The sequence below is a fragment of the Chiloscyllium plagiosum genome, unplaced genomic scaffold, assembly GCF_037043375.1.
Source record: "Chiloscyllium plagiosum isolate Xiang-an unplaced genomic scaffold, Cpla_swu_hap1 HiC_scaffold_6, whole genome shotgun sequence".
In the NCBI taxonomy this organism is placed as follows: Eukaryota; Metazoa; Chordata; class Chondrichthyes; order Orectolobiformes; family Hemiscylliidae; genus Chiloscyllium; species Chiloscyllium plagiosum.
In genome coordinates this window covers 60,446,053-60,461,078 of record NW_028270144.1, presented here as the reverse complement: position 1 = coordinate 60,461,078, position 15,026 = coordinate 60,446,053, and the positions used below count along the sequence as shown (strand labels likewise).

At 39.9% G+C, this 15,026-nt stretch overlaps 1 protein-coding gene across 1 annotated transcript in view; it reads left to right on the top strand.

Moving 5' to 3' along the window:
* Positions 1 to 15,026, top strand: part of tyr (tyrosinase) — a 94,279-nt gene that overhangs the window by 48,858 nt on the left and 30,395 nt on the right. The window contains exon 2 of the mRNA XM_043691552.2: positions 9,277 to 9,493. Within this exon, the coding sequence (XP_043547487.1) occupies positions 9,277 to 9,493 (217 nt within the window). The remainder of the gene's footprint in view (positions 1 to 9,276; positions 9,494 to 15,026) is intronic.

Sequence of the window (15,026 nt, the reverse complement as noted above, 5' to 3'; positions counted from 1 at the left end):
TATGCTCAGTAGCTATCCTTAGCATAAATGCACAATTAGCCCTTTAGACCATAGATTAGATTAGATTCCCTACAGTGTGGAAACAGGCCCTTCGGCCCAACAAGTCCACACGACCCTCCAAAGAGTAACCCACCCAGTCCTGTTCCCCGACTCTATATTTACCTCTGACTACTGCACCTAAAACTACGAGCAATTTAACATGGCTAATTCACCTGATCTGCATATTTTGGATTGTGGGAGGAAACCGAAGCACCCGGATGAACCCATACAGACACAGGGAGAACGTGAAAACTCCATACAGACAGTCACCTGTGGCTGGAATCGAACCCAGGTCCCTGGTGCTGCGAGGCAGCAATGCTAACCACTGAGTCACCGTGCTGCCCATTATGGATTGAAACCTTTTTCAAATTGTCATAACTTTTGAGTCCCATAACACTGGGAGTTAAAATTGATAGCAAGGAATTACATTAAAGACAATCTCAGAGGTGCATAGCAAAGCCTAAGAAAGGACAGGAAGATTCATATTTTCTGTGTATAGTCTTTTCTCAGAACAATTTTCTTAAGTAGTTTCCATTTAAAACATTCACCTTTTTTGTGTATATATATGATGGGACTATTAGGTATTCCAAGCTTTTATGTTTTGATGTGGGCATTGTCTCCAGCAGGATATCTTTAAATTTACCCTAAAGTAAAAATGTAGAAATGGGTGACATAGTATTTAATAATTCATTCAAGCATTCATTACAACTCCCTTGTATATGCAAATATTATATTTGCCAACACTTCAGTGACTGGGAAAGCATTACGCTATTCAGTGATAAAAGAATACAGCTCTTTATCAATGTGTTATGCTTCACATTACCTGAGTTAAAATAGCATGATGAGATTTTGATATTGTCAGGGCACATTCAGTGATGACATCAATGAGTGAAAGGATACATTGATATATAAACTATTTGACTAAAACACTATCAAAGTTTAACAACTCAGATATCAATGTAACACTTTGGAGTTTTGACAACACACCTTGATCCAATAATTGTGTATCTTTGAAGGCAGGTATATGTTGCTCTCTATCATGCTTGTTTGTTTTTGCTGCTGGTTGCTGTCACTTAACATCACCAATGAATCTTTCCTCCACATTCTCTCATTGCAGGATTGATATGTTGAACATTGGTCTGAGCTGCTTCTGTTCCTTCATAATGTAACACCATGATCAGTGATGACTTCATGTGAACTGGCATGGTTGTCCTTGCTGGTATCCATATAATTTTGTATTCAAGAAGGGAGGCAGAAAGAAGGAACAATAGCCCTGTTAGCTTAATGTCTGTTATAGGAAAAATGTTAGAATCAACCATTAAAGTGATACAGCTGTGCATTTTGAAAGTTTTGTTCAAGGAAAATCATTTTGTACAAATTTATTAGAATTTTCTGAAGGAGGAACGTGTTGTGGATAAGAGAGCCTATAGATGTACTATATTTAGACTTCCAGACTCATTTGATAAAGCACCACATTGAAGGTAGGTATGGAAAATAAAAAGCTCCTACTATAGTGTGTAACATTAGCATGGATAGACAATTGGCTGGCTTAAAACAGAAGTTATACATCAATGGAGCTTTGTCTGACTGATATGATGTGACACGTGGAATCCAGCATAGTCTATGGTGGGGCCTCAACTTTTTATAAATTATACCAAAGACTTGGATGAGAGGAATCTAGGGATAATAGCTAAATTTGAAAATAGTACCAAGATATGTATGAAAATATATTGTGAAGAAAACAAATAGATTGCAAACGGATATTAATTGTTTGTGAGAGGACAATATCCGGTAGATAGAGTATAGCATGGGAAAATGTAAAGGTACTAATTGTGGTGGGAAGAATTAAAAACGCAAAGTGTTCCTTAAGTGGAGAATGACTGCAGAAGGATTTAGTGCATGATTAACAAGAAAGTAGTCTATAGGTACAACACATAATCAAAAAGGCTAATGGGATGCTGTTATGAATGGAATTCAATATAATAGTAAGGAGGTTATGTTTCAGTTATACAGGGCATTGAAGAGACCACATCTCAAATACTGTGTGCAATTTTGTTCTCCATACTTAAGGAAAACAGAAGGTTAGAGTCATAGAATCATAGAGGTGTACAGCATGGAAACAGACCCTTTGGTCCAACCCATCCATACTGACCAGATATCCCAACCCAATCTAGTCCCACCTGCCAGCATCCGGCCCATATCTCTCCAAATCCTTCCTATTCATATACCCATCCAGATGCATTTTAAACTTGCAATTGTACCAGCCTCCACCACTTCCTCTGGCAGCTCATTCCATACACTCACCACCCTCTGCATGAAAATGTTGTCACGTAGGTCTCTTTTTTTTTTAATATCTTTCCTCTCTCACCCTAAATGTATGCCCTCTAGTTCTGGACACCCCGACCCCAGGGAAAAGACTTTGTCTATTCATCCTATCCATGCCCCTCAGGATTTTGTAAACCTCTATAAGGTCACCCCTCAGTCTCCAATGCTCCAGGGAAAACAGCCCCAGCCTATTCAACCTTTCCCAAAGCTCAAATCCTCCAACCCTGGCAACATCCTTGTAAATCTTTTTTGAACCCTTTCAAGTTTCACAACATCTTTCCGGGTAGGAAGAAGACTAGAATTGCACACAATATTCCAGAAGTGGCCTAACCAATGTCCTGTACAGCCGCAACATGACCTCCCAACTCCTGTACTCTAACCAATAAAGGAAAGCATACCACACGCCTTCTTCACTATCCTATCTACCTGCGACTCTAGTTTCAAGGAGCTATGAGCCTGAACTCCAAGGTGTCTTTGTTCAGCAACGCTCCCTAGGACCTTACCATTAAGTGCATAAGGAGAAAGTGGGCACTACAGATGCTGAAGATTAAAGTCAAGGTTAGAGTCATGCTGGAAAAGCACAGCAGGTCAGGCACCATCCAAGGAGCAGGAAAGTGAACATTTTGAGCAAAAGCCCTTTATCCTGATGAAGGGTATTTGCCCAAAATGTCAATTTCCCTGCTCCTCTACTGCCTGACCTGCTGTGCTTTTCCAGCACAACTGTAAACTTGACATTAATTGTACAAGTCCTGCTAAGATTTGCTTTCCCAAAAAGCAACACCTCACTTTTATCTAAATTAAACTCCATCTGCCACTCCCCAGCCCATTGGCCCATCTGATCAAGATCCTGTTGTAATCTGAGGTAACCTTCTTCACTGTTCACTACACCTCCAGTTTTGGTGTCATACATTTATTTGATATGTGGAATGAGCAAGTTGTCTTGTGAGGATAGGCGTGTTTCAACTATAATTTAGAAGACTGAAGGATGACTTGATTGAAGTGCATAAAATCCTGAATAGTTTTGAAATGTTCCACTTGGAAAGGATGTTTCATCTTGTGGGTTAGTTCAGAGCTATTTGATGCTCTTTTAAAATTAAGGCTGTCCTTTTAGGACAGAAATTACAAGGATGTGTCTTTGGACTGTGCAACTTTGACACTCTGGATCATAAGTTGCTAGAAGTGGGGTCATCAGATATTGTAAAGCTGAAAGAAATCAAAATTGGGGGGGTGGTAGATAGGAATGTGAACTTTGAAAAACCAAATAGATCAACTGTGACCTTATTGAATGGTAGAGCAACATCTGCTTCTATTTTGTATTCAGGTATTTGTATTTCCAACTCACATTCTACCTGATGCTAAGTTTCAGTAGTTCTCACTCTCAGCTCATTTGTATATATCTTTTTTCCATCTTTGAAGAATGTCTTGTGTTTTTCTGAATGGTTCTCACTTATGTTCTGAGAAATCGTGCTGTATTCAATAATCTATTTTCCATTCTGTTGCTGAAATTTTGTGCAATACCATGTGAAAATCTTTTATTGTATGACACTCCATGATCATTGATTCAATAGTACGTTAATGTCAGAGGTCACACCCCAGGTTATAATCCAACAGGTTTAGTTGAAATCACAAGCTTTTGGAGTGCTGCTGTTTTATCAGGTGAAGTGGAGGGAAGTGTACAGGCACAGAATTTAGAGGCGGAGAGATAATGGTAAAATAATTCCAGGTAATTAAGAATGTCAACAGATAAGAACAGATAGTGTAAATAGAATGTCGACAGGCTGAATAACAAGTCTTTGCAGGTGATCAAAAGTGTCAAACAGTATGAGTAAAGTGTCAACTGCTGAATAGCAAGTGAAGAAGGAACGACCTGTGATCTGATTAATTAAGGCAGAGAGATAATTAGAAAAAAATCAGAACTAAGATGGTGGTAGAGACAAATCTTTCTTACTATTTTGTTTTGACACCATCACCTTGATGACCTGTTATTATCTCTGTATCTTAGGTTGTACAGTTTTTGATTAATTGTTACTTTGGTTAGACCCTTGTCACACAACTCTGAAATACCCTATCATGTTATTCCAGCCATTTGGTTTGTTTTTGGCATCATCTTATTTTTGACATTTTGTAATTGTCTTTCTGCATTAATTGATCATCCCTTCACTTGCTATTCTGCTGTTGACACTTTACTACACCATTTGACACTTGTAGTCACCTTCAAAGACTTATTATTTGGTCAATCGATGCACAACTCTCACTAAATGACCTTATTTGTTGACAAGCTTAATTATCTGGAATTATCTTGCCATTATCTCTCCACCTATAAATTCTGTGCCTGTGCACTTCCCTCCACTTCACCTAATGAAGAAGCAGCACACTGATTTCAAATAAGCCTGTTGAACTATAACCTGGTGTTGTGTGACTTCTGACTTTGTCCACCCCAGTCTGACACCAGCACCTCCACATCCATAGTGTGTTCTGCTAGACTGGTTGAGTATTCATAGTGAGATGACAAAATTATGTGGATTATTCCCCATATATCTTGAAATAATTATCCAAACTGTTGTCTATTGTCACATGCTATCCAAACCAGTATGGATAATAAACCAAAAAATGTAGTCAGTGTGTCCATGGCCACCATATTTGTTGTATTGCTAAGTTATCAAATAACATAAAATTCAGAGAAGTAGTCCATCACAAGGGTTAACTCTTCACCAATTACTGTGGGGGATAAAGATCCATTGAGTTTCAGTCAAGGAGTGGGTGGAACATCAGGTGGAGTTTCAGGCTTCTATCATTAGGGTTTATGTTTGGAATGCATCACATGCATTCGTGACTTCTTGAATATTCCTGGTATAACAGATTGAAGTTGAAGATGTTTCAATGGTTAACTAATTTGATTGATGGAACAGGTTGGGTGTGATTTTAATCTTACGAATTGTGACTATCTTAGATATGTGCAAACTGATGGTGCTACCAGTGTCGGACTATTGATATCTACCATATAGAAGATTTCCGGAATCCACGATGAGCTTGAGTAATAGCATTGCAGTAGAATTTTTCATGATATACTAAGACTGACTCTGACTCACTAAAATGAACAAATACTTTCAGGTATGTCTTTAATACTGTCAGGCCTGGATAACTATTGTCTGCAACTCTTTTGTAGACATTGGCAGAATCATACTGTTATGAAAATCAATGCACATAAATGCTGATTCATTGTATGCTGAAAGAGTCTCTTGTAGACTGTATCATGAAGACCTACTTGCTGAGGTATATGTCTTTTAGAATGTGGTACAGTGGCTCAGTGGTTAGCACTGCTGCCTCACAGCGCCAGAGATCTGGGTTTAATTCCAACCTCGGGTGACTGTCTGTGTGGAGTTTGCTCATTCTCCCCATGTCTGCGTAGGTTTCCTCCAGATGCTCTGGTTTCCTCCCACAATTCAAAGGTGTGCAGATTAGGTGAACTGGCCATGCTCAATTGCACATAGTGTTGGGTGGATTAGACATGGGGTAAATGTAGGGGAATGGATCTGGATTGGGTTACTCTTCAGAGGGTCAGTGTGGACTTATTGGGCCAAAGGGCCTGTTTCCACACAGTAGGTAATCTAATATTTAAAAAAAAGTGCGCAGCAGTACTACATTAGCACTAGGTCCTATATTGGATTTATTTTTCAGGTTTTCAAGACATATAATACTGATGGTCATTAATGTTTCCCATAATTTATCTGGTCAATATATTGAGTGGGATGAAAAATATGGTACTTTTTTTCATGTTGTGAAATTATGTCTTTTGCTCACTGAATCTCACCAATATGATACACAAAGGCAAACACCTTCACACTTCCTCCCTACCAGCATTGTGGTGCTTTATCACCTGTTGGTCATGTGTGTTTTGTTCTGAGGTCAGCTTGGTTTTTAAAAACAGATTTCCTGAGCATGCATGCAAAATGTCTATGATTTTCAGATACCAAGAAAAGTTGGACAAGTGTGACAAGCTACATCTGTTACAAATTTTACTGAACTGTTGACTGCAGCAATGGTGTTGGCTTCACCTAAAGCATATAATTGTTGTTGTTGAAGTACTATTATAGTTTCAAATGCTTAAACATCCTCAAGTAATCTATCAATTATATAACATTTCCACTTTTCTAGAAGATCCTTCCTGAAGGTTTAAATTGATGTGAAGAAACTGCAAATTCAATAAACTTCTGATCGTTCCTCTTCAGAGAAGTCACGTTTATAACATTGCTGCAGTATCCATCAAACTGACCAATAGATTATTTTCATTGGAGTCTATTAATCCTGAATGTTAATTCCAGTATTTTCCAAAATATTTCTGATTCTTTCGGATCATTAATGGGAAGATCAATGTATTAATTCTGTGAAACTCTTCTTGCTAATGGCTAGCACAATTTTCAAATCCACTTTTCAGCATCATTGATCTGTAAGATATAGATATCTGCATTGTTTAAAAAGTTAGATATCAGTAATGCTATAATTGGCTGCTAATCCCAGACTTAAGTCTTTGCCTTCTTAGTGAAGATTTTCTATATTTTTAAAATAGATAATTGCAGTACTTCCATTTGGTTTTGTTTCACTCTCCTTACTATTTCTGCCTTTACTGTATTTATTTCCCTTAATTTTTGCATGTTATTGTTTCTTCCTTGGCTTTAATCCCTTTAATAATATTCAGTTTAAAAGTACAGTCTCATCATTCAAAAACTGCAGGCTTGCATTTTGTAGGTTTCAGTCACTAAATGACTTTTGTGCCGAGTAAGTAATAATGATGTCATGCAGGCCTCTCTCCATTTTCACACCAAATTAGACAGACAAAATGACTAAACCGATAAAGATTTTGACACAGGTAGAGCTTGTTAGTGTAGAAAACAATTTTTAAATGTTTCTTACCCTTATTTCCTTCCATGAAAGCTTTGTAATTATGCTGTGAGGAGCTTTTTTTTTAAAGAAGATTCAGAACTGCAGGTTGTCAATTCTTTTTGATATATAAAGGAGGAAATAGAGAAATGGAGCATTCACTGTCTCAGCAAAATACTGTAACATTCAGACTGACTTGTATTTGCAACTTTACTGTTAGAAATTTCTTCTGGATTGAAAGAAATTTGAAATTATCTCTGTCCTTTGTATTTAGAGAAATTGATTATACTAAATAGCTGAACTCTGACATTGGATGCTATTGTCTACTTTACCACCAGTTAGGTTTCCAAGTAACTACCACTGAAATCTTGAAGATATCTCTTTTAAGCAGTTTCCTTTACTTACCATGATTTGTTTTGTGCCAAGCAAACCTTTTTGCCCAATGCAACAATGCTTGTGTTATCTCTGATAATGTAACAATCAAGATCTGAATAATATGACATTGAAAAATTATTCATAAACTAACTTTGGGGTTTTGAGGGCTCCCTTCCTTGTGCCCTCTAATTCCTCCTCTTGCTGTGGTCTTCTCCATGCTAAAACCAATATCATAACCACAAACTATGAGTATCCATGAATACTTTTATTAGAAGTTTGAGTACCATCAAGTTTCATTTATCTGTGCTGTCCTTGGAAAATTACCTAAAAAAAAATTGAAATCCATGTTGTTAGTTGCTTATCTATACAAAACTGTATCCTATTAATGGTGTCTAAGAGTGTTCACTGTCATCAATCATGAGGCTAATACCTTCAATGGGAACATTTTTAAGAAAAAATTCTAACAAACAGCAAGCCATTACACAATCAACAATTTCCCAGTTAAGTATTATTAAACAAAAATGAATTCCTTTGATTGCAGGTACGCGGCTTTATAGAGTATGTAGTTCACTACCTTGACAAAATTATGTTATGGACCAGACCAAACCCCCTCAAATATTTTACGAAGGTAGTCTAGACCCTAATGTTTTCTTATTTTAAAGGTAAATGTAAGGTGTTGTGTTCCAGATGCAATTAATTGGTCAAACAAGTATACTTGAAACAAAACCCATTATTTATACACCATAATTAAAATACAGACAGAAAACTAAAATAATTGGCTTAATTTAACTCTATTGAAATGCTTAACAAAACCATAGATATATTAACTACTATTAATTTACTGTGCCAAGATAGTAACATCTCATAAACACAAAGGCAAATTCAGTAAAATGGGTTATCTCACATGTATCTCCAGCTGTTAGCTTTAACAGAGAGAAGAGTAAGAGTTTCCACATGCAGGTTCAAGAGCCCAGCAACTACTATTGAAGAAATATGTGGAAGTTTGACTCCACCCATTCAGCCCGCTTCTATTATTCTAAATTTTTTTTAAAAAGGCCCCACGAGCTGTTTACTTTAAAGGCTTTGGAGCAGATTGCCTGATTCAATCTTATTTCAAATTTAAAAAAAAACATACAAAATACACCTCTTAAAGCCAAAGTATCATCACACTAGTAAATTGCATTACCCCAGCATCTTTCAGAGATATAGCTCCAGAAAACTCTGCACTACTAAGAGGGACAGGTCTCTGACAGAAAACATAGATTCCCTGCAGTATGGAATAGGCCCTTCAGCACAACAAGTCCACACCGACCCTCCAAAGTGTATCCCACCAGTACCAATTCCCCTACACCTGACTAACACACCTAACACTATGGGCAATTTAGCATGGCCAGTTCACGTGACCTGCACATCTTTGAACTGTGGGAGGAAACTAGAGCAAACCCACACAGACACGGAGAATGTATAAACTCCACATAGACAGTCACCCAAGGTGGGATTCGAACCAGTGTTCCTGGTGCTGTGAGGCAGCAATGCTAACCACTGAGCCACTGTGCCGGCCCATAGTAAAAAGTATTTCAAATCTACTGCACTATAGTAAATGCCATTCAAACCTATCAGTGAGAAAAATTCATTTTATGTATGTTTTTTTTGCCACAGGTAATATGCACCAGGTCAGAGGAATACAACAGTCGTGGAGTTTTGTGTAATGGTGTTCCTGAGGGACCCATTCAACGTAATCCAGGGAACCAGGATAAAGAGAGAACACCAAAGCTTCCAATCTCAGCAGAAGTGGAATTTTGTCTAACTTTGACAAATTATGAAATGCCACCTTTTGATAAACTTGCTAATTTTAGCTTCCGGAATACTCTAGAAGGTAGTACTGTTGAAAAATTTTGTTTTCAAAGTTCTTTGCCATTTGTGGATGTCAAAATATATTTCATTAAAATTACTTCAGCATGCCTTATTTGTTTATAATATAGATAGAGATGTTCTTTTGAAATATAAGTACCTGGACAATATTATAAGAAGCAGTGTGGAGGAAAACTCCTGAAGAGCTTGATAAAGACATGGATGTTGGCTTTAGGTTAAATCAACTGGTATTATTCCTTCAAGAAATTGCCTTTCTAAATGGTGCATAGTGGTGGGATTGATCATTATCACCATCATCCTTTTATGACAAGGCCTACTTGGTATAAAGTGGGAAAGGAAAACCACTAAGCATTCTAACATGAAGGCAGTCTTGTCTTAAGCAAGGTGTAGTTTATTGCATGATAGCAATCATATACCAGTTACCTTTGTAAGATGAACATTGCTACTAAAAGTATTGAAACACCCAAAATAACAGGTATTTTAAAAGGCATTTGGATGGGTATATGAATAGGAAGGGTTTGGAGGGATATGGGCCAGGTGCTAGCAGGTGGGACTAGATTGGGTTGGGTATCTGGTCGGCATGGACAGGTTGGACCAAAATGTCTGTTTCTGTGCTGTACATCTCTATGACTCTATAACAGGTCTGGCCCCTTAGAGCTGCTAAGCTGGTCTATTTTTCCACACCCAAATCAAAGACATCTCAGAAATGACTGCCAAAATATTCTCCAAAGTTAGATATTACTGACAAACGCAGCATTTGTTACACATCCCTAATTGACCTTAAACTGAATTATTGCTAAGGCCATTTCAAATGGCAGTCTAGAGTTGACAACCTTGCTGTGGGTCTGGACTTGCATGTAAACTAGACGAGAGTAGTATGACAGATTTCCTTACATAAAATGATATTAGTGAGCTGGGTGAGCTTTTACTCCAATCACCTATAGTTTATTGGTACCGTTACCATCACCATCCACTGAGAATAGATTTATAATTTCAGGTCTACTAATTAAGTTTAGATTCCATACTTGCCATGTTGGGATTTATATGAATACGCTGGTGGTATGAGTTTGATGTTATCCTTGCACCACCATCTCCACTTATCTCACCTCCCTTATCAGCAAGAACAAGGGAAACTCAAGTGAACTTAAGGATGGTATTCATGCATCCTCCAATGTACAAGCATTGATGCGAATTGCAAGCACTTGTATTGGATCTTATCTGGTTGGGCAAGTAGGTTAATCACAGGAATGGAAAGGTTCCAACTACAGGGGGTACTCATCTAACCCTGATAAGGAGGAGACCTTGGAGGGTCACATTATTTACTCAGATCTTCCACCAGTGGAGCTACTGTGGTTCAGTGGACCTGTACTTACAGATCTAGATCAAGCACCACATAGAAGTCAGAGGCTATGACAGCAAGGTCTTCGTGGTCTAGGTATCAGAATGATTGCTTAAACATCCCAAGGATCTACTCAATGACATTTCATGTGATAGCACAGCTCTGAACATTGAAGTCATGAGACAAGTAGTCAGTGGATGGCCCATACTACCCAGTAAGTTACTCTTGGTTTGACAATATGCTTCAAACTCTGACTAATACAGTGAACTGCTACAGAATAAAGGCATTGTGACTGCTGATAAGATATTATGCATTGAGCATGTTTGCATAGCAGTTGCATACTTGGAGTGATGTTGCATCTGGTTACAAAGTGTTTCCAAATTCACATGCAATGTTTTCAATGGTATGTGTGTGATCAATGCCACCTTGAGCCATAGGAAATCCTGCTTTCCTGGCAAAGCTACATTCTTGCTCTACCTGCTTTCCTCTAACAAGAGAAAATGGAAAGTATTCAACACTGTATATATTGTCCACAACCTACAGCATACGACAATGGACAGCATGTTATGAGATGCTACAGCTTTAATCTGCACCACTTTAAAATGAGTTCAGCACAAAAGCATTCATGCCACTTTCACAGTCATTGGTAATACTACCCTTTCCCTGCTTAAAGTGCTGCAAGTCTGCTTGTAACAGATGGCAGATTTTAACAAGCACTTCTGTAGTGAAATGAAGGTGTCATGTACACTGTTTCTCACTGAGTTTGAGGGATGGGAAGATTCTGGCTGGATATGGCCACCCAATGAGTTTCTTTTGCTTCGACATCATTGCCCTTTGAACCGTTTCTCCTCTGTGTTGCCTCTGATTTTATATACTTTAGATCAGATACAAACAATTGCACCTGCATTTTGAAGAATAAAATGCTCAAAATAGAACCTTTGAGATCAGAACTAAAGCCTACACCAAATGCCACAATGCTCACTGTGAACCCCTTAAGCTTCAACTAGCAGAGTACACTTTCAAAAAGCTTCTACAAACTCAGCAACAGAAGGTCAATGTTAACCTGCAACTAATCTGATAGTTGATAATTCCTTGTAAAAAGCATTTGGCTTTGAATCTTGTAGTAGGGGTGAATGCATGTTCAGCTATATTTGATTGATTAAGTGATGGGATTAGCTGAAATGTTGATTTCAAAAATGACACCAGTAAAATCAAATCACTGACTGACATCACAAGGTGAGGACTGGAGATCAAAGTCGAAACATGTGCACTGGAAAAGCACAGCAGGTCAGGCAGCATCTGATGGGAAGGAGAACTGACATTTCAGGCTTAAACCCTTCATCAGGAATGAGGGAGTGAAGGAGTTTGAGAGATAAATAGGAGGGTGGGGCTGGGCGAAGGTAACTGGGAAGGCGATAGGTAGATGGAGTTGGGGAGTGATGGTGATAGGTTGAAGGGGAAGATGGAGTGGAGAGGTGGGAAGGAAAATGGACAGGTAGGACAGTTCAAGAGGACAGTGCCATGTTGGACAGTTGTATCAGGGATGAGGTGGGGAACAGGGGATGAGTAAATTGGTGAAGTTGAAGCTGATGCCTTGCAATTGGAGGATCCCAAGACGGAAAATGAGGCAGTCTTCCTCCAGGCGTCTGGTGGCTTGGATTTGGGGGTGGAGGCGGCCCAGGACTTGCATGTCCTTGGTGGAGTGGGAGGGCAAATTGAAGTGGTTGGCCACAGGGCGGTGGGATTGTTTGGTGCGTGTGTCTCAGAGGTAGTCCCTGAAATGTTCCGCAAGTTGGTGTCTTGTTTCCGCAATGTGGAGGAGACCACATCGAGAGCGACAGGTACAGTAGATGAGGTGTTGGATGTGCAGGAAAATCTCTGCCTGACGTGGAAGGATCCTTTGGGGCATTGAATGGAGGTGAGAGGGGAAGTATGGGTACAGGTTTTACATCTCTTGCAGTGGCAAGGCAAGGTGCAAGGAATGGGTGGGTTGATAGGGGGGGTGGGTTGATAGGGGTGTGTGGACCGAACCAGGGAGTCGCAGAGAGAATACTGATAGAAATGAGGAGAGAAATACATCTCTGGTGGTGGGGTCTGACTGTAGGTGGCAGAAATGGAGAGCATAATTTGTTGCATGGGGTGCAAGGTGAGGGCCGGGGGGAGGGTTCTATCCTTTTTGTGGTTGGAGGGGTAGGATACAAGGGCCGAGGTGTGGGAAGTGGAGGAGATATGCTGGAGAGTTTTGTTGACCATGTCTGAGGGGAAATTGTGGAGCTTGAAACAGGAGGTCATCTGGGATGTCCTAGAGTGGAATTGGTCCTCCTGGGAGCAGGAATTGGGAGTAAAGGATAACATTTTTACAGGAGGGGGTTGGGTGGAGATGTAGTTCAGGTAGCTGTGGGAGTCAGTGGGTTTGAAGTAGATGTCTGTGTTGAGTTGGTCGCCAGAGTTGGACACAGGGAATATCTCTGGGACACGCACTAAACCATTCCACGGCTGACTTTCTCCTCCCATTCTGCCAAGGACTTGGATGTCTTGGACAGCCTCCACTGCCAAATCCAAGCCACCCGATGCCTGGAGGAAGAACGCCTCATCTTCCGCCTTGGAACCCTCCAACCACACAGTATCAGTGTCTATTTCACCAGTTTCCTAATCTCTCGTCCCCATACCTCATCCCAAATCCAACCATCCAACTCTGCACCATCCTCTTGAACTGTCCTCACTGTCCATTTTCCTTCCTACCTATTTGCTCTGTCCTCCTCTCTGACCTGTCACCATCACCCAGACCTCTATTTACCTATCAGCTACCATCCCCTATCCCCATACCCACCCTCCTATTTATCTCTTAAACCCCTTCCCCCACCCCACCCCCAAAACATTTCCTGATTAAGGGCTTATGCCTGAAATGTAGATTCTCCTGCTCCTCAAAAACTCCTGCTGTGCTTTTTTTAGGCCGCACTTTTCAAAACTGACATCACAATTTGCGGATTTAGTTCGTCATAGAGATGTACAGCATGGAAACAGACTCTTCAGTCCAACTCGTCCATGTTGACCAGATTTCCTAAATTAATCTAGTCTCATCTGGCAGTATTCCTCTAAACCCTTTTGATTCAAATACGCATCATATGTCTTTTACATTGTTGTAATTGTACCAGCCTCTGCCACTTCCTCTGGGAACTCTTTCCATGCACACCACCCTCTGCATGAAAATATTGCCCCATGGGTCCCTTTTAAATCTTTCCTTTCTCACCTTAAACCAATGCCCCCTAGTTTTGGATTCTCTTACCCTTTGGAAAAGACCTTGACTATTTATCCTATTCGTGCCCCTCATGATTTTATAAACTTTTATAAGTCACCACTCAGCTTCTGATCCCTCAGGGAAAATAGCCCCAGCCTATTCAGCCTCTCCCTATGGCATAAAACCTCCAACTCTGGCAACATCCTTGTAAGTCTTTTCTGAACCCTTTCATGTTTCACTTCTTTCCTATAACAAGGAGACCAGAATTGCGCACAGCATTCCAAAAGTGGCCTAACCAATATTCTGTACAGACTTAACATGACTTCCCAGTTCCTATACTCAATGCACTGACCAATAAAAGCAAGCATACCACATGCTTTTTGTACTGTTTTGTCTACCTGTGACTCCGATTTCAAGGTCCTATGAACCTACACTCCAAGGTCTTTTTGTTTGGCAACACTCCCCAGAGCCTTATTATTAAGTGTATAAGTCCTGCTCTGATTTGCCTTACCAAAATACTTCTGATGTTGCTTACCACAATTTAGCTCACCATTTTGAACCTAAAATAGCCCCTACATAACTGCATCCTTCAGACCTGAAGTAAAATCTCAAGTGCAAAAAGCAAGGAAGAAGCTTCCTAACATAGGTGGAATGGTGGCTCAGTGGTTAGCACTGCTGCCTCACAGCACCAGGATCCCAGGTTCAATTCCAGGCTCAGGTGATTGTCTGTGTGGAGTTTTCACATTCACCCCATGTCTGCGTGAGTTTCCTCCAGGTGCTCCGGTTTCGTCCCACAGTCCAAACATATGCAGGTCAGGTGAATTGGCCATGCTAAATTGCTCATAGTGTTGGGGGCATTCGTCAGAGGGAAATGGGTCTGGGTGGGTTACTCTTCGGAGGGTCGGTGTGGACTGGTTGGGCCGAAGGGCCTGTTTCCATACTGTAGGGAATCTAATCTAA